Source organism: Clytia hemisphaerica, unplaced genomic scaffold (assembly GCF_902728285.1).
Source record: "Clytia hemisphaerica strain Z4C2 unplaced genomic scaffold, Clytia hemisphaerica genome assembly, whole genome shotgun sequence".
Lineage (NCBI taxonomy): Eukaryota > Metazoa > Cnidaria > Hydrozoa > Leptothecata > Clytiidae > Clytia > Clytia hemisphaerica.
This window is the reverse complement of record NW_027103674.1, coordinates 627,178-647,550: the sequence shown is the minus strand read 5'-3', so window position 1 is coordinate 647,550 and position 20,373 is coordinate 627,178. Positions and strand designations below refer to the sequence as shown.

Sequence of the window (20,373 nt, the reverse complement as noted above, 5' to 3'; positions counted from 1 at the left end):
ACATAAGGAAGAACGAAGACAATGTTCAAAAAGCTAACCCCGGAAGAGGGGGGGGGAGATGGTCTTAGGCAAAAAATGAATGCTGGGTATGTCCGGACGGTAAGGGTCGGGTTTTAAACCTTTCAAAGTCTCTTTAACTTAAGGGTTGCAAAAATCAGCGCAGTTGAACTTATGTAATTCGAATTCTCAAGGGACCGAGAATTTTGTTCGAATTACACGAGTTTCGAACTAGATGAGTTTTCGTATTTTTGACCTAATTCGATGAAAAAAGTCTTTCCCAATTTTACTTTTGCGTCTTTATTGGACATACTATCCTCCAAATCACGGAGAGCTTCATATTTCCTTTTTAAAGTGACTTCTCGTTATGTTTTCTTTTTCCCATCTTGTCTTGATAAGAAATGGAAGAATAGAAGGCAAAAGCAGTGGACGAGCTCCAATCGAATATAAAAAAAGAAAACATTCTATTGGCAAACAATTATTCGAACGTCAAAACGTTGGATTGACAAAATGTCGAGTTTGTCAGCTTCAAAAACTCAAAAAAATCGAAAATTCGAAAATTCGAATTACACGATCAAAATTTCTAGATGGGACCGGAAAATCTGTTCGATTTACGTGATTTTTCGAATTACATGGGTTCGAATTATAGGAGTTTTCTTGTAAGGGTTTCGAGGTAAATTCTGAGGGGACCACAGAATCTGTTCGAATTATAGGAGTTCGAATTACATGAGTTCAACCGAATGTTTTGGGGAATTCTTTTGATAATCGACGAAATTTTTGTGAAAATGTCTCTCTAAGGGTCACTTTTTTAGCAATTTTGTCTTTCCAAGGGTCAAGCTCACAAGCATAATCATGACAATTACTTTTCTATTGCCATTGAGTCGAGCACAAAGATGTTTAGCGACACATCCAGTCCAGTCTTTCCAACATACATGATGGCTTAGATAAATAAAAAAATGATATTTTCAAAAATTTTCCAAATAAAAAATAAAATTGTATGTAAATCCAAAAAAAAAATATACACTCATTCATAAATTTCATAATTTTTTGATAATTGTAGGAACTCTCTATCTAGAAATATTTGCTCTTTGAAACCTCTCTTGTGTAGATCATTTCTGGAATAGTACATCTCTCAATTTTTTACAACAGAAGATTTAGTTGAAGCTCATTTGGCTGAATAACGTCAGAAATAAGTACTGTACAGGGTGTCCGGAAAAAAAGTATCGAGTTCGAACATGATTCTGAGTAGAAGGTTGTTGCGTGTGTTTAACAAAATGTAAGAAAATATATACCAACACAATAATTGTTTTTACAACAGTCGTTATAGTTCTATTTATACTGAGACGATTAATTTGTCTGAGACGAGCATTATGGAGGAGTATACTTTCCATTCATGTTTCAATATATAGGATCTCCTCCACAGATCAAATTTTACAAACTTTTTGTCTCAGACGACTTTTCCGTCGTTCCGTCTCAGTATAATAGCGAGTTTATGTATGTGTGTTTTTCAGCGACGGAGACGGTAAGGTTCTAATTTGAGTAGATCCTGACCCGCTGAGGACGACGGTAAATCAGCACTTTTACTGCCCTCGATTTTGCGGGGCGGAATTGCGGGTTTTTCCAAATCGCTTCAGTCACTCTACCGTCCTCAAAAGTGCAATTACATAAACTCGGTAATATAAATGGAACTACTGTATTATGATTAAGAAGAATTACATTTCATGACGTTAAAGTTATTGAGAATTGTTTTTTGTAAAAGTTATTCATAAAAAAGGTCTCTGGACAATTAATATGACTCTCTGTGTCATGATAAAAGCTTTGATAAACATTGAAAATCTAGTGAAACACACACAAGAACTTTCTATAGAAGTGGTACGACTCGATACTTTTTTCCGGACACCCTGTATTATCGAGCGCGCCGAAACAATGACATCAAATATCGCACATATCTCACATCAATTATCTCACATCTCACATTAATGAGATAGGTTCCAATTAAAAAGAGTCTAAACTGTAATCCTAAAACTACTTTCCATCAATCACAGGACAGGACATGTGGTCGTAGGTTTATCACCAGTCGATGATGGAGTGGATTGTCTGTTTAATTTCATGTGACTTTTCAACAAGTGATTCGACGCTAGTGCTGAGAGAAGAGATAGTTCACCGGCTAATAATTTTCCCGGGCATTCCACGGATCTCGTCCAAACCCAACAACTGAAAAAGAATAAACATACAATCTGTTATTCTATTCCGAAACGGCACGAAACAATCTGTTATTCTATATGGTACAACTAAAATCAAAATGTTAACATGAGAAAACTGTTTATATAGGGTGGAAATATTTTTTTCCATCCTTCTGAAATTGCATTCATTCATTAGACATTTTTCATGCAAGAAGACATGAAGTACTTACCAAAAGTTGTATGTCCCTTCTGCTTTATAAACCTTACACCGCAACTCGAAATTTCCTTAGCTCGAACAAATTTGTGTTCCCCATGCATGTTTGAGTTACGTATACACATAGACTAACAAAGACGATAATATTGATCAGTGAAATTGCTTACATAATACCTACCTTTCGGACGATTTCACCAGGGATGGTAGCTTCACAAATGACACCTTTACCACGACCATCAATCCTAAAACATAAAAGAAGAAGAATATAACTTTTATAGACGTATGTGAATTCGGTGTCGAGGGCAACCCGATACCTTCCTTTTCTTAACTGCCTACCCGAAGGTTAGCCCGGAATCCACTTACATACAACTTTTTTATAGACTGGATGGCACATCAAATATACAGAGAGGCGTCGAATAACATTTTGTATTTGGCGTGGTATAACCTTTGAGCCTGTTATGTTTACAAATAGCCAAAAGAAGGGGGGATCTTATAGACTGAGAGGATAATGAGAAAAATAATTTACCAGTTGATAGCACTCGGTTTTTTGTCGGTACAATAATTGCCACTGAGACTGACCACTTCCATACTTGGGAATTGAATCTTCAAATATTTCAGCGCGTGTTCAGTACCCTACAATAAAGAAGACGTGTATAAAAATCTTTTTCGTGTCATAAGCTAAACAATATTGATCACAAAATAAGGGTAATTGCCTTTTATGGCAATATCAAATTAATCAGAGTTGATTAATTTGGTAGTTCAAAGAGTAAAATTTTTGGGAAGTAGAACTTTTCTTAAAAAATTTTAAAGCCAGTATATCTATTCATGAGTCTGTTTGCTTATTCTGCCAAAACATTCCACAGCTCCATTAAAAACGCAGAAGATTCATTCTAATTCTTATTCGGCACTTTGCAGTCAAAACATTGTAAACTCTCTGGTCATTAAAATGTTTATTAAAGTGAAGACATTGCAGTGTTGAATCGAACAATTAAGTTACGTCACGCGCTATCTTTTGTTTTGACGATTGGTTGAATAACTGCGATCTTTATGCAAGCTCAGCGTTTTTGAACCAGCGATTCAGACCTCGGAAAACATAATGTCAATCTGGCTTTAAGGGGATCTAATTTAGAAGGTAATTAAAAAAAGAACATAACGAGCAAAAATATCATCTTACCTTTGAGACCATATTCATTCCCATAGCGTCACCAGTGGAAGCTTTGAAACGAAGAAATAATAGTTTGCCAGCCATCGCACACTAGATCTCTTGAAGTTCAGTGAACCTATGGTGATAAAAAAGGGCGACAAAATGTTTTACAGAGAAGACTTTCGAAAATGACGGTCTTTTTATTAGTGGTAAAAGCAAAGTCTTTCGTCTCAAACGAAATTTTGAAAAAATTACTAACACAGTTTCAAATTCTTAGCATTTTACTTGATTTTGCTCAATTTTTGTGAAGGAAAAGCCTCTTTTTGAACTTCACTGTTATAAATATCTTTTAATAAGGACTTGAATGTCCAACCCGCTTGTACTTAAACTATTTGGTTTTCGACATTCTTGATGGTAAGAATGGTCCATAGTGTGCAGAGGAGTCCAGCCCCAGCATTTTTCAGGGGGGGGGGGCTAAGGAAAATAGCCCCCGGCTAAATTCTAGAAACATAAAGCCCCCGGCTAAATTCTAGAAACATATAGCCCCCACCTTCACAAAGCAAAATATCAAAGAAATTTTGCATGCAAGTTCTCGATAAATTTATTGTGCCGCAGTTAAACATTTTTTTGAAGAGGGATAAAACCTTCCCCAAAGCATAGATTTTTAACGTAATTTAAAATATCTTCAACCTATCAGCTCTGCCCCCAGTTCTATTACACAACACTCGGCCCCCTAGCAAGCTAGCCCCCAGTATTTTTGAAAAATTCATCATAAGCAAAAATGGTTTAGCTCCCCCCTCTAAGCTCAGGTGGGGGGTGGGGGTGGCATTCTATGTGACCAGTGTGTCGAAATCAAAACAAAATAGATCCTTAAAATCTAACCTGCTACTTTGATTGAATGCTTCTGAAAGAATGACGAAATTATCTTGTTCTTCAATCCACTCACGTACCAGACACGCTTCACGAGCCGACGCCATACGTACGACTGGACCACGAGTCATTCCGTCACCGATCAAGTAACTGAATACACCACCAGACGCCTGGAAGATGCCCCGGGAGAAGAAAATGAGAAGAGCAATGTACATTGCCATTAATGATTGGTAAAATCTTAAAGAATTATATCGATCCGGTTCTATCTAGCCTGAGGAAAGTGAGGAAAATCTTCCCATGGTTAATTTCTAGAGGAATTTGTAACGGAATAAATCAATTGTAAAGTATGGTCCAATCATTTTCACTTTAAAAAATAATCGTTTACTACTCATCAGTGCCTTAGCTACCTCGCTAGCCCCCCCCCCAATAATTGTTTTGAAAGCGATTTTTTTTCATAAAATGGAATATTTTACCTTTAAATTTTGCCTTTATTCGAATTATTTTAGTTTTTAGAGCTCTAGATTTCAAGATTTCCCCCCTCGGGCAAAACCATAGTTGGCCCTCGCGGTGTCACTGAACTTATGCCCCCCCCCAATATTAAATTGCTTCCTATGGCACTCTACTTTCAAGTGCAATTTTTTTGATTTCTACTATCGAAAACAATGAAAATAGAGTGGTTATAAAAAAACAATTATCCACACGATTATGAATCATTACCACCAGAGGTCAAAGATGATCATTTTGGATGGAAAGCATAAAATTCGAAGAAACGTACCCTCAATGCTGAACAACCACGGTTAGTACTCGCAACCAAACAACCTTCAGTTGTTGCCATGGGAACATAGAATTTGTTGTTGTCTAGCAACAGAGGCCCCGCGACGCCCAAAGGAATAGTGCAGTAACCAATGACATTTTCACAACAGACACCATAAACCTGAAAAATGATTTGACAATACACGTTTTAATTATAAGAACAAACTATAAAACTATAAAAAAAACGTTTTTTATAAGAACAAACTATATAAGAACAAAAGGCTTCGATGGCTACAATATTAAGAACAAGTTAAGAGCATTTTAAGGCTTTGCAAACTCCAAAACACCCGATTTCTTATAAGAAAATTGCACAAACACATTCACAAAATGATGAAAATAAGAATATGTTAAGAACATTTTTACTTTTAGGCGTAAAACTAAAAAAGTAAAATACATCCCAAGGCTTCAAAAATAAAAAAAACTTGTATTCAAGATCAGGAGTTTTTAAGGTCGTACGCGATGGGGCTAAAAGAACCAGAGACAAAATAAAGGTTAAAGTCAGTTGGAGACATCGGAGTGTTGAACATTCACAACTTGAACATCAATAATCTCCGTTCAAATAATAGAGACAAAAATGTCTGAAAGGGGGAAGGGAAAAACAGGTTCGCTTTATGGAAGCGCTCGATGTCGATTTATACTGCATTTTTTGGGAATGAGGGCTAGAGAGCGATGTTAACATTCTCGAGAAAAGCTAAAATAGTGCAAGTAGAGTAAGTTCTGTAAATTAGCAGCTTAGTAATCCTGACCTTTTCATAATTGTAATTTTCGTACGGTAGATCATCCAGTGCGTCCGCTTCTTTTCCAATCTCAGCTGTCACAAATGATCGTCTGAAAAGTCAAAGTGAAAAATCAATCTATCTGATATTCCAATGGTGGATCGGTGGTCGCCCACGCTATAGCTCTAAAGGAGCAGGCCAATTTCCCATCGGAGAGTTATGATAGTCGTCCTTTGCCACATCCCAAGTCGGGTTCAACTACCCCTGCGCGTAAAGCTAAAAATATTTCGGTTGGACCCGCCATTCCCCAAAAACGAGGGCTGGGTTACCAGACCTCCCACTGCAAACTTCTTGAAGCCAAAATCAAGGGGATTAGATTAATTAAGTGCGCTACATGGTTTCCACACGGTAGCAAAAGAGGATGCAGACTAATTCTAATGGACTTTAATTGCTTCCAAAATACACAGACAGAATGGACAAATCGGCTACGTAAATCTGAAAAGTCAGATAACTTCGTTACATTGTGCAATTTATCGAGTCTTTTGAAAATCTTCAATGAGAAACTGACAACCAAATATCAGGGATTTTTCTAAGCACTTTTTATGTCCGTATACCGGCCACCCTCTCATCGATAAGCAAAGAAAAATAGTTTCCACCAGCAATTCCGACCTTCCAATCATTCATATCTCTAAAGAAGGGTGTCGAAATTAGAAGGGGGATGTCGACATTATGGTACAACTTTGTTCCGAAAATTCCCTTTCAGGCATATTACAAACTCAATCTAAGTTTACAAAAAAAACCCCAGCTCAAAGTGCTTAGAAAAATCCCTGAATATATACGCACCTTATTTCGACAGCTCTCTTGTGATCGTTGAGCGTGGCTTCCAAGCTATGCAAAGCAAGTTTCTTCTCTTTACAAAGCTGTAAGATTTCTTCGTTTGACAGATTTACTAAATCTTAGAAAAAAATCATTCATATTTTAAGTGATCAACGGCGTCAGTGGTACAAACTAAAGGTTCGAATCCTATTTCCAATGATCCGTTCAGCTGTCCGTAGACCACGTGAAAACAATTGAAAGACTGTCTGGGCTATCCACGTAAAATATCGACTCTATCTATTTGCACTCAGATTTTATGAAGACCCCCGAACCGGACCCTCAATTATAATTATTGTCTTTTCAAATTAGCACTATTCTCAACGAGGCCTTGATTTTCGATATTTTTTTAATCATCCACTTGCATTTTCAAACCGAAGCAAAATAAGCAAGGAGACAATCCTAGGGAAAGCTCTTATTGTTAGTAGAAATTGTTAGTATTCCTATGATTGTTAGCAACTTTGGCAAAGTTCCGCGGCTGAAGACACCAAAATCAATAAAACAAAAGTAGCATGTTTAAAGATTTTTAGATTAATTATTTGAATAAATTTCAAACCTCTGTCTCTTTGATTCGGTGTTGAGTTGTAGGGGGTGGAACTTGCACATTGCAGTTTGCCATGTTGTTGAATTTTGGTTTGTGCTGAATGGACTTTTTCATTTCGTGTAATAAGTATTTGTATGCAAGCATGAAAATCACCACACTCATGTACACCTGAAAAATGGTAAAAAGTATTTTGTTCAAATTTATGTCATGTGTTTGCCGGGTAATGGTCTAAATCAGCTTTAGTAACTGAATTTCTTGTTTGTGGAAATTTGAACCTTGTTCTCGCTCCCACGATTTTCATAGACAGCTTTGCTTCAAGTGAAGCGAATCAAATACCCATCTGAATATTTGTTTCTGAAGATATGTCCCAGTATATGGTGGATTTTCAAAAAATATCGTTACACCCCATTTAATTCCGTCAACCTTCTTTTAGTGTGGTCGCCTGACATTATTTGTAGGAAAAAAATTTGATCCGGCTGAAATTTTGCACATACCTTCATTATAGTATCCTTAAACCACAAAAAAAATTCCCCTAAATTCCCATTGGTGGAACACCCTTTTTTAGGCCATTTTAGTGATGACGTCATAACAGGAAATTCAAAATATCGTCATTTTCAGACTTTTAGACTTTTGTGTTTTATGATGGTAATTAAGATGAAAATGTAAAAAATGACAAAATTTTATTTTTCAGGGGGTTTGGTTGGGTCAAAATAGCTCAAATTAGCAATTTTTGCCTATTTTTGACTATTTTTTTGCACTTTATCATCGCCTTACTTTAAAAGAGTCATTCAAACTCTTAATAAAGTATTCTAGCTTCCCGAGTAAAATGTTTGAACTTTTTAATGGATTCCCCAAGGGATCAGCATGTACTTCATTGATTATTGTTAATTAATTGATCGTAAAATATCATTGCATTTGCGTGTATAGTGCGTTCACTCTACTTTGGATAATGTCTTTTTAACAAACACTACTTTGAAAAACAAATTCTACTTGAAAGTCGTTAACGATTATCCAAAGTAGAGTGAACGTACTATAATATTTGAGACTTGCATTCTTATCTAAAATACGGGTCGGTGTGAGTTTCTATGTCACTTGCATTTTTTTGATTTAAAATGTTTATGAATTTTCTTGCTTATGTTCTAGTGGTAAACAATAATAAAACTTAGTAATATTGATTGGTAACTTTACTGGTATGAACCAAGAAACTTGTACGAACGCAGGAGTACTCAGATTTCATACTAAAGGTTAGTTTTATAATCGTTCGATTTGCACATTTGCTTGAAAATCCATGACAAGACCGCCAGTACATAAATATAGCTGTCAAAATTCTGTTCTTTTGTTTGTACCTTGCCTTACTGTCTTAGAAATTACCCCTGCCTCATTGTCTCAAGAATTCATCTACTGATCTTAGTTGTATGTACCCGTGTCTCATTGCCTTATAACCCTGTCCCACCCCACTATCTCAAAAGTTTTGACCTGCTGTTCATGAAAAATTTCTAGAACAGCATTTTTTCGTAAAAATGCGTCGCCGGACGCTAAAATTTAAAAATTCTAATAAATCATAATTATAATCCTTTTAGAACAATGGATCCAGAAAACTGCGTTATTTGTGGCACAAAAGGCGATGACCCTACCAATCCAGTTGGTGAGAAAGGACTACGGACTATGCAATATGCATGCGGCAAGAAAGGAGAGAGTGGGCTGTTACAAGAGATCAAAAATCTGTCAGCTAAAGAGTCCAAAATTTTCGTGCATGAAAAGTGTCGTAAACGCCTAACTGACAAAAGAACGATTCCAATCAAAACCCTTCCTCCAAAACGACTACGATCTTCGTTGGATAGAGTTTTCAATTGGAAGAAAGATTGCTTTTTATGTGCCAAACCATGTGATAGTAAAAATGATGATTACAAGGAAGTCGAGATAATCGAGAAGCGCAAAATTGTTTTGGAGGCTGCATTAAACCGGAAGGACGACTGGGGAGAAGAAGTTAATGGAAGATTGCAAACATGCATAGATTTGCCAGCAGAAGAGGCAAGATACCACTGCTATTGTATGATGGATTTCTGCTTACACGAAGCCCCGAAGCTTAAAAAAGGCAGACCTGAAAATATAGAAATGTCTGAAGCGTTCGAGATGTTTTGTCATCACTTCGAAAACATGATGGATTGTGAAAGCTACACAATACAAGAACTTCACGAAAAGCTCCTTGAATTCAACGAGAACGGATACACTCTTCGTAGATTTCGTGATAAACTAAGTGCCAAATACGAAGGGCACCTCTACTTTGTTAAAGGAAAAGGTCGCCAAAGTGACTTAGTAATGTTCAGAAACCTTGCTGATTTTCACCTCCGAAGACTTAAATCATTAATGACAAAGGAAGGCGTCTTAAGAGCAGCTGCGCAAATCATAAAAGCTGATATTCGAGATCTAGATGTCCAAGGAGCACTATCCTAATGCAGAGGACATCATCGACGAGATCAAAGGTGGAAAGTGGGTTCCAGAGTCGCTTTCAATACTCATTGGCCAACTTGTCGGATCCAAAGTTAAGCAGCAATGTTTATCACAGTGCATCGTCCAAGCAGCTCGTCCAAGAACTATCATTACGCCTATCTTGTTCGGTCTTGGTGTTCAGTTAGACAAAACATTTGGCTCGAAATGGCTTGTTAATCATTTGTCAAAACTTGGATTAGCAATAACACCCGATGAAGTTACAAGATTCAAACAATCAGTCATCGCAAATCTAGATGCCGATCAGTTGTCTCTAATCAACTCAGAAACGCTGACTCAACTGTTCGCTCAGTGGATTGCAGATAATGCTGACCATAACACTGTCACCCTATCAGGAAAAGGTACATTTCACGGTATGGGCATCATTTGTACCAGTGACAAACCACCTCAAGGATATTTCGGACGTGTTCCACGATTGACAAAACGCCTCAAAGTCGAAAGGTTAACCGAGAAAAGAGGAGTCGAAATTGTTGATTACTTCAATAACCCGAAAACCGGACTGAATCAGCTATTATTGAAGCCTTACAATGAACTTCAATCTGTATCTACAACTCCATCTTCAATCAATTACGACATCATATGGCATTGTGGTTGGTTCAGTCATTCAAAAACAAGACCTAATTGGAACGGCTATATGCAATTAGCAACTGGCACTACACCCGATCCCAAATCCAAGTCTACCGTTACATTTCTACCTATTATCGATCTGACACCATCAAGTCCGACATGTATCTACTCAACGCTACAGTTTATCATCAACGAAGCTAAGAAAGCTGGAATCACAACACCAAGTGTTACCTTCGATCAACCGCTTTGGTTAAAGGCCATGGGGATAATAAAGGAAGAATCACTGGATATTGTATGTCGGCTTGGAGGTTTCCACACTTTAATGAGTTTTGTGGGAAGTATCGGGACCATGATGAAAGGCTCAGGTCTAGAACTGCTATTGGAAGAGATGTATGCCGAAAATAGTGTATCCCAACTCATATCTGGAAAAGAAATCGCAAGGGCTTTGAGAGCTTTTATGTCCACCCAATCAGCCTTGATGACACTCATCATTGAAAACGTCTCCGACAGAAATCCCGAGCTACCTGAGCTGAAATCGTTACAAGAATTTCACGACACCATTATGGATGGCACACACTCTCAAGACAAATTTGAAAGTTTGACGTCCACTGAAGAGTACCGCAAATTCACTGAAATGATAAGAAAAGAAAAATCGAAGCTTACAGAGGAATCAAGGACAGCAAAGCTTTGGATCGCTTTCATGGATTATGTGGATGTTATCAAAATGTTCATATTCGCCGAACGAACCTCTGATTGGCAACTACATCTTTTGGCCGTCACCAATATACTGAATCTGTTTGCTGCGACTGGACACATCCATTATGCAAAGAGCGCCAGACTTTACGTTCAGGAGATGAGAAAACTTCCAGAGACACATCCTTGGTTATACCAGCATGTTTCGCAGATAAAAAGAAATTAACTTCTCACCAAAGAACTGTTTATCAAGGTATAAAGCTTTTTAAATGTCGAGAATGTGGTAAATCTTTTGCTACAAAGAGTTGTTTGGTGACACACCAAAGAACAGTCCATCAAGATATAAAGGCATTTGAATGTCAAGAATGTGGTAAAACTTTTGGACAGAAAACGAACTTAACTTCCCATCAAAGAACTGTCCATCATGGTATAACGGCCTTTAAATGTCAGGAATGTGGTAAATCTTTTGGACTGAAAACGAACTTAACTTCCCATCAAAGAACTGTCCATCAAGGTATTAAGGCATTTGAATGTCAAGAATGTGCTAAATGTTTTGGGCAGAAAACGCACTTAACTTTTCATCAAAAAACAGTTCATCCATCAAAGAACCGCCAGACTGACAAAAACTTCACCGGCTTGTGGACAGACCTCACCATCGAGCAAACTCTAATGCGCACAATCAAATCACGTAGTGGTTTGACACGAGGGAGGGGGATGACAGAAAGTGTACGACATCAATGGGTGCTGTCTCTTAATCAAATGGCAACAATTCATGATGCTATGATGCAGCTTAGCAAAGCGCAAACTACATCAAGTGCTCAACATATTGAATCAGGTAATAATAACAAGAACTTTGGGGAAGGGGGTGAAAAAACGGTAACAGTAACAATAACGAGAAAATGGAACAGAAAGAAGAAGAATATATAATGGTTTAATTCGTGGAGGAAGTGCTTTTTAATTGAATTTCTAAATTGAAAAATTAATTTGATAGTTTTCATCTATGTTTTAGGTGTCACAAGAAGGAATCGAGATCACACAGATATTGAGAAGTTGGTATCTTGGCTTTCCTCGAAAAATCCATTCATGGTACCAGGTTCTAATCCGGTGTCACTTTCAACAGGGCTTGTATCCATCGCTGAGAAAGATAGCGTCAATTGCGAGATTGCTGAAGAAATCGGTATCAAAATTCAGAAGGGCTTGGATGGCTCAAATATATCAACAGCTTCTATCAAACGTAAGGGCATGATCAAGCCATTACAATCACTGATAGAAGAAGATAGCAAATCAAAAGATGAGACTACTGGTATTGACCCCACTGTGATGTTCACCAGAATGATTGTTGTAGCTGAGAGAGAAGACAGTATTGCGCCATTTTTTGAATATGAGCTAACCACCGAGCCTATGTCGTTATTCAAAGAAGGGATGATGAGAAAGCCAGATAAACCTTCCCTCAGGAGAGCCCTTATACCGGACAGTACTTCAGTATCATTGGACAAGATCGAAAAGAAAGCAACTTCAATTATCGATGGTGGTGCCCTTCTTCATCGCGTGAGTTGGAAAAAGGGAATCAAATTTTCAGATGTTGGAAGATCGTATGTAAACTTTGTAAAAAATCATTACAAACATCCCATTGTCGTATTTGATGGTTACGAAAACGAAAGCACCAAAAGCCATGAGCATTTGCGGCGGAATGCTGTACCCCAAAGCAAACTTGTTCAAATCGTTCCTGAAAACCCTGTACCATACACACAAGAACGCTACTTTAGTTGCATCGAAAACAAAGCTGAATTCATAAGATATGTAACTAGCCTTCTAAAGGAATGAAACATAGAAGTTCACAACTGTACCGGAGATGCTGATAGCTCTATCGTTGCTAAAGCTTTGGAACATGCTTCAAAGCAATCTGGTAACGTAAACGTGATTGCAGACGATACTGACATCATTGTCATGCTTCTTCACCATTGGAAACCAGAACAACATGGTGACATATTCTTCGTGCAAGAGCGAGACAATAGAGCGTGGAGCATTAAACAAGCAAATCCATGTAAGTAATATCAAATTTAGATATATCAAACCAATTAAAAATCGACTCCAGGAAAACCTAGAATTTAAAATCTACTCTTATTTTCAGTAATCGCTGACATCAAAGAACACCTTCTGTTCCTCCAAGTGTGGACAGGATGTGATACAACATCAAATATATTCAATAAAGGCAAATCATCGTTGGTTTCGAAGTTGAGAAAAATGGCTCGTCTAAGAGAGATATCGCGAACAATGAGTAATATTTGGAGCACGCAAGAGGAAGTCGGCAAAGCTTTCAAAATCCTATATGGTGGCAAACTGAATTCGACATTATCTCAAATAAGGTTTGTTTTGAAATGAGTCTTCATTTTTCTATTCCATTTCTTATAATTTACGACTCGTCCTCAATAAATCCTTACTGTCCTTTTTAGACATGACAGATATGTGGATATGGCGTGCAAGGGAGTGATTGAGCCGGCGAACATGCCTCCAACAGAACGAGCCGCTTACTTTCATGGATTGCGGGCACACTATCAAATAATGTGCTGGTCTCTCATTAAAGATGATGAAAAGGATTTCTTTGTCTTCGACGTATGTAAATGGGGATGGAAAACACACAAGGCGGGTGTACTTATTCCAGTTAAGACCGATCAACCTTTTGCTCCGGATTTTCTCCTGAAGGTAATCAGATGCAAGTGCAAAACAACTACCAAAAACCCATGTGGAACGAAGATTTGCACGTGTAAGAAGTATAACCTACCTTGTGTTTCATCGTGTGGCGATTGTCATGGAGTTGATTGTAACAACACAAATGTAACTTGGCTTTAAACTATCATTAACTATGCCAAATTTTAATGCATCAATTTGATTTGACGTGTACACAAATACTGAGAAACTCATTTTCCTTAAATTAGGTCATAACTTCTGACCACTTGAGTTTTGAGGAAAACGTTCGCCTGTTTTGTAACTAAGGAGCAAGATTTTATAAAGACAAAGTGTTTAATATGGCAACTACTGTAGCTCCCCTTACTAGAAATCCACTCACCAAGCTGTCTGACGACTTCCCCTCATTGCTTATTTCTCTAGGACGAGGAAAACGTTTTCGAAGAAGAAGAGTTAGACGAAGCGATTAGTGAACAACTCGAATGGACAAGACACTGAAAATATTTTTGAAAAACTCAATGATTGTTAAATAGATTTTTTTCCTTTTCAAAAAACTCTCAAATTAATTTTAAATTCAAGAATCCAAATCTCAATGTTTTTGGCTCCCTAATATCTTAAATTTAACAGCAATTAGGCCATCTTGAATTCAATGGCGTTTAAACATCTTTATTGGTATGCTAAATATTTCATCATGACTTTATTAAAAGTTTTGATGACTTTTTTAAAGTCAGGCGATGATAAAGTGCAAAAAATTAGATTGGGGTTGTCGTTATTAGTATAGACCAGCTTACAGTATTGACAATAAGATACTGTCATACATCAGGGAAATTAAAAAGCTTTAAAAATCCAAGCGTCCTGTCTCGTCTCGATTTTTAAAAAATCTGATTTTCTTTGTAATTAATTATGTTGCCTACCTGTTCTGGAATCAAACTTGAAGTGCTAAAATAAAATTAGATAAGTGATATTATGAATCATATTACACCCGGGATTAGAAATGACATAAGCTTCATGTTTTTGTTAAAACGTAATGTATCATATTGCAACCAGGTAATAAACAGAATCTAAACAGAATCTGGACGGAAAGATTGTGTAAAATAGAAGAATGGTTTTTAAAGAATTTTTTCCTTTTTCCTGTTATTGCTGGTATAGGGTCTCGGAGTTTAAAAACTACAAAGGAAAAGCCATACTCTGGTAAAACAGCAATGATATTTTTCTTGACAAATTCTTGGATATCACTGTCAACGACAGTCATCACCAGATTGAAAACATGGATGCTAATGGATGATAAAAACTGAAAGAAAAGAGTTATAAAGTAATACAATATTTTGTTGACTGTAGTTTCTACTCTCCAACCCCTTATATAATATATGTCAAATTGTTTCCTTAAGATAAAATAAATAATAATATTAATATAACTGAAACATACCAGTGGGCTTAAAAATTGTCCTTTAGCAGACTGTAGTTCATCAATTTCACGTAAAAATGTTTCTGCATATATTTGGGTTTCTCTTCCATTGACTGAAGAATATTTCTCGTAAAGCTGGAAAAATAAAAATGAGGTTGATCCTCAAAATTAATTAAAATTGGAGAAGAGTTTACTTTTAAAATTAATTAATTAATTTTTCTACTTCATTAAAGACAGAGAAAAATTATATTTCCCTAGACTCGTGCTCTAGGTGGTGTGGGATGGCATCAGAGACTAGTTTGAAGGTAATATCGAGAATATAACTATAAAACTTGTATCAGCGAGAGGAGTGGGAGTGGTCCATCTCAAGAGAAAGCATTTTTATAGAAGTAAGAAAGCAATACAAAATTCAATTTCGAATCTAGATTAATGTTACTTTGTCTGGCTAGAAGGACAAATATCATTGACTTCCAAGCCCGAAGGGCTAAACTCTAAATAAGGACCTCTAAATGGGAAATGAAGCCACTTATTTCCTATCTAGAACGCCCACGCATGGTTTTTACACAAACAACAGATTGGTTTAAAAAATACAGTCCTCAAAAACAAAGGAACCGCTGTAGATAAATATGTAGTCATGATTGCGGTGCATTTTAGGCACATTCTGGGTGGGAAATAAGTGGCTTCACTTTTTCTTGCCTGGGAGAGATTATACTCTAGCCTTTGGGCTTTAAACTCAAATATATGACAAATATATTCGGTATAAAGGCTACTTACATGAATTTGCATATTGATAATTGCAGGTAACATAGTGATGAAGGTTAAGCTATTGACCAATATTGCTAAGCATGTGATTTGACACAAGACTGAAAATTCTGCTACTCCTATAATTAGAAAAGAAATTTTTTTAGATTAGTTCTGATTGGACTGATATGAGAACAACATTTTGTATAGTTTATTAGTTAACAATGCATTTTTAGGGTCTAAGCTCATCATCATAAGGGTTGGTTCTTCTGAACACATACAATCTGTCAGGCGCAGAGTGATTGAATGAGGGGTGATTTTGCAAGATCATGCAATCAAACATCTAAAGACAGGTGATGGTTGATTATCGCAGGACTTAACCTTCCAGTCTGGAGACATGTCTCTCAACTAATGAATCATGCCTTGTTCATACTTCCAGGTCAAAAGAAAGAGAATCAAGTCCCTGCGAAATAATTACCAATTAAATAATCAACAGTAAAAAATATTACCTAAACAGTATGGGACAGTTATTATGACCATTTTAGTGAAAGATTTGAATAAAATTTCTTCTGCTAAAATACATTCTTTCTTGATTAGCTCTTCACTTGTAGAAACCTAAAACAAGGAATTCAGAACTGACTTTTTGTTTAAGTTTCTAAAAAAAAGTGGTAAACCTACCATCTACCATATTTCTAGATATTTCTTCAAGCCAAGTAAAACAGTGTTGATTATAAAATTAACTGCATTTTAATGATAATATAATTTCATTTGTAGATACCTTGGAAAGAACTAAAAGAAGATTACGGGAGAACTTTCCCCACAGATCCCAATCAAATACAAATAGCATTGTAGATAATCCAAATCTAAAGTTAAAAAAACCTGATTAATACTATGCAGCACAAAATTCAATACAGCCATGAATAATTGACACCACTTTTATTAGCATTATCTTATTTTATTAGCACAATCTGAAACCAAATACCACAATCTGATACATACATGCTTTGTGTTTTTATAAAAGGTTTTTGCGATTAAATGAAAATAATATTTTGAGAGTACATAAAATATGAGGTGAAATAGTAACAATGATCCACTTGAAGTAAGATGAAAATGTTCTTATGATAGGATTGGAGAATATATTGCGAGTTTCAAATTTTTGAAAAACTAGAGCACCTTAGACCTACTTACCTAAACATACAGGAGCTATCTTCAAACAAAGCAAGCCCAATACAAAAGAAGCAAACTAAATTTGCAATACAGTAGAAGAGCAAGTTTACTGAAAGAGAAGAAAAATACGCAATTCTAACATTAAAATGCTGCACATAATTATGTTTTGATTGCTGTCATTGTTGATAAAAATGTTAGCGAGAAGTTTGTTATATAAGTGAATTTTTATTATATTTTTATGTATACAGTCCATTCAAACAAAGTGTGCACTAGTCTTTGTTTTGCTTACAATTTTCAACTAATGCTTCAACTTCTAGCATATTATACTGCTGATGATAATTCAGAACACTATAATTCTTAATAAGAACAACAATTAAAACAAGCAACATGCTGAATGGACCTACCTAATGATTAACATCAGATGAAAATAAGAAAAAAGTGACAATAACTGTACAAAATTCAGAATGGAAAAATAAAGCTTGTGTGTTGAATAATGTAAAATGGTAAAAAGGAATTTCCCCAAATACGAAAATCCCTTATACCATTCAGGCCCAAAAAACCCTATTTTTAAGCAGTTTTTGGCCCAAATTTGCCCAAAAAAAAATTTTCCTTAAAAATTTCGCTCTGTCACATTTTGGGCATTGCCATTTTGCATCATTGTGCAAAAAATTAGAAAAAAAAATTGAGTCAACTTTGAGAAAAGCTATATTTTCTTATTTGGTTAAAGGGAATTTCCCCAAAATACGAAAATCCGTTTTTTAAGGCGAATAAGAATTTTCCGGGAAAAACCACTTCAGCCATTCTTTAGAGAATCTTGCCCTCCATCTTTGTACAAAAAATCAGAAAAAAGTAATAACAGGATTTTGCACAAAGTCCAAAAAACCCTATTTTTAGATAGTTTTTGGCCGAAAATTTGCCCAAATAAATATTTTCTCAAAAATCGGGCTTCGTCACGTTCTGGGCATTGCCATTTTGCATCATTGTGCAAAAAATCAGAAAAAACTAATGAGCCAATCCTGAGAAAAGCTGGTAACAGACAGACGGACGGACAAACGAACGGACAAACGAACGGACATGGGTTATTTATAGAACCTCCACCAGGGTACCCGGAGGTAGGTCCAAAAATTAAAATATGACGACTAAAATTGAAGAGAAATTATGAACGAAAAATAACAGCTTTGTACTTACACAGTATAATATGTTTTCCACTGGCCAATGTTTTATGTACTACACATGATACTTGAATGAAGGCATGCATTATTGATACATTAAAAACAACTATATCATAAGCAACAAGCCATACCAATTTCTAAAAAGAATTCAAAAGTACTTACAGAGATTTCCAGTAATCATTTTTAATATCTATGGACACACTGAAAAACTTTTTTATTTTTCATTCACAAATATTACAATAATTTTAAGAAACTTACATTCAATACTGAAACATCGTCACTTTTTCACACAACAAAATATATAAAATTTTATAACCAGAACAGTGTAGTTAATTTGATTTACTGTAATAAAAAACGCAAAGATGTAAAGGATAAATTTTAACTTTGCTGAGTTTGTTCACCAAACTTACATTTTCTGATTGCAAATTCCACTTGCCATCCACAGCACAGATTCTTGTAAATAATGCCAGGAAAGTTGAAACTGAAATAAGCAACACTTCCAAATATTTTTGATGAGAAAATCTCACTAGGTGTTGTACCAAAAGCGACATCATTTTTGCTTACCCTGCATAAAAATCATGAAAAATGAATGTGAAGTGATAAACCAGAACTTCTTGAGGATTCAGGAATTAGAACAGTTCCAAAGGGCTTGCTACACTCAGCCTTTTTAGATGAGCCCAATCCCTTACCCTAGGTTCCTCATCCGTTCAAAATTACCTCAAATCTCCAAAATTTTACCAAATTCATATCAGGTGAAACAATTGCAAGAACACACACTGTCTAAGCTCTTAAAATTGGAAAAATTAATATCCTTCTATAAATGTGACTCCCCAAGCGATTTTACCTGAAAATCGGGCCAGACCAGCCTCGATTGAGCAGTCAACATATTTTTTGATAATTTTTTTATGAAATCTTTGCTAAAGAACACTAACTAGAGGCCAGAACCGGTCTTAAGAACGGCCGAGACCGGCTAACAAGCGGCCACTAGCGTCTATAAGTGGCCAGGACTGTTTGAAATCAGATTTTCTAGAAGGTCTGAAGGCTGATTCAAAACAAAAATATGATCGCTACTAGACTGCTTGTAATACCCTACCAAGACCGGTTTAAATCAGGAAAAACTAAAGAAGGAATTTCATACAAAAGGGCTTTTTATTAGACATTTTATTGCAAATGAGTTTGTCAGGAAGAAAAGGCACTTTTTTATTCTGCTACTGGTAGTTTCATGCCACTTTGTGACAATCTTCAGGCAACTAAAAATAAAAAATAGACGTTACATTATCTATTTTGAAAAAACAATTCAATAGCTTCTTTTTATATGATGACGTCAATATATTTCCGTCAAACAGTCACACTAGCGTCCCGCCAAAATGTGTATCAAAAATTAATGCTGCGAAAGCGCTATATTGTTTACTTGACTCTCAAGCAAAAAAATGCGCCGCAAAACTTTTAAAGGGATTCATGAAAAAATAACCCGGCGCTTTTTAATGAAATTTACATTTTCAAAAACTTTGAGAAATTGCCTAAAATTTGAGCCATAGATAAAAAAATTCGAGCCAAGCCAACCTTGAAAACTAATTTGAAGATCAACTTCCCAAGAAAAAGATCTACGGGGGAGGCGGAACCCACCTAGATCCGCGCACCACCGGATAGGCTGTTTCCCAGAAATTTTGCCAGACCTCAAACAATGACCCATTTACATGTGCGGAATTATTTTTACTTTAGCGTATAAACAAGGCCTTAAAAATAGAAGCGCTGTCTTGGGAATTGAATGACAAATTTTGGTTGGTTGATTTTGGCTGCTGCACGTTTTATTTTGTTTCAAACTTTCAAGTTTTAATTAATTGTCTTGCAAACTTGATTCAGGTAACTCTCATCCTTGTTGTGCAAATACATCCTGTAGATGACTGATGTTGTTTTTTCTGAAAGCTAGGTTTCCTAGGGCGGTCATCGAAAAATTGTTCTATTCGCATCACCCGCCCGCATCAAATTTTCCGCTGATTTTCCGGTGCGGAGATGCAGAAAAAAATCTGGGAAAAGCAATTTGTTCTTTTAAAGTATAGCTTTTTTTCTCAATTGCTCTG

At 36.2% G+C, this 20,373-nt stretch overlaps 1 protein-coding gene across 1 annotated transcript; it reads right to left on the bottom strand.

The window, feature by feature from the left end:
* Positions 1-1,781: 1,781 nt before the first annotated feature.
* Positions 1,782-18,882, bottom strand: LOC136803414 (3-hydroxy-3-methylglutaryl-coenzyme A reductase-like). Its single transcript, XM_067060132.1, has 18 exons — positions 18,703-18,882; positions 18,309-18,429; positions 17,142-17,229; positions 16,732-16,816; positions 16,463-16,568; positions 15,987-16,093; positions 15,234-15,347; positions 14,995-15,098; positions 14,722-14,746; positions 7,367-7,522; positions 6,781-6,893; positions 5,968-6,049; positions 5,184-5,342; positions 4,421-4,578; positions 3,569-3,674; positions 2,921-3,027; positions 2,573-2,636; positions 1,782-2,211 (listed from the first exon to the last, which is right to left on the bottom strand). The coding sequence occupies exons 1-15, from the start codon at positions 18,844-18,846 to the stop codon at positions 3,650-3,652; spliced, it is 1,587 nt and encodes a 528-aa protein (XP_066916233.1). The 5' UTR covers positions 18,847-18,882; the 3' UTR covers positions 1,782-2,211; positions 2,573-2,636; positions 2,921-3,027; positions 3,569-3,649.
* Positions 18,883-20,373: the final 1,491 nt, after the last annotated feature.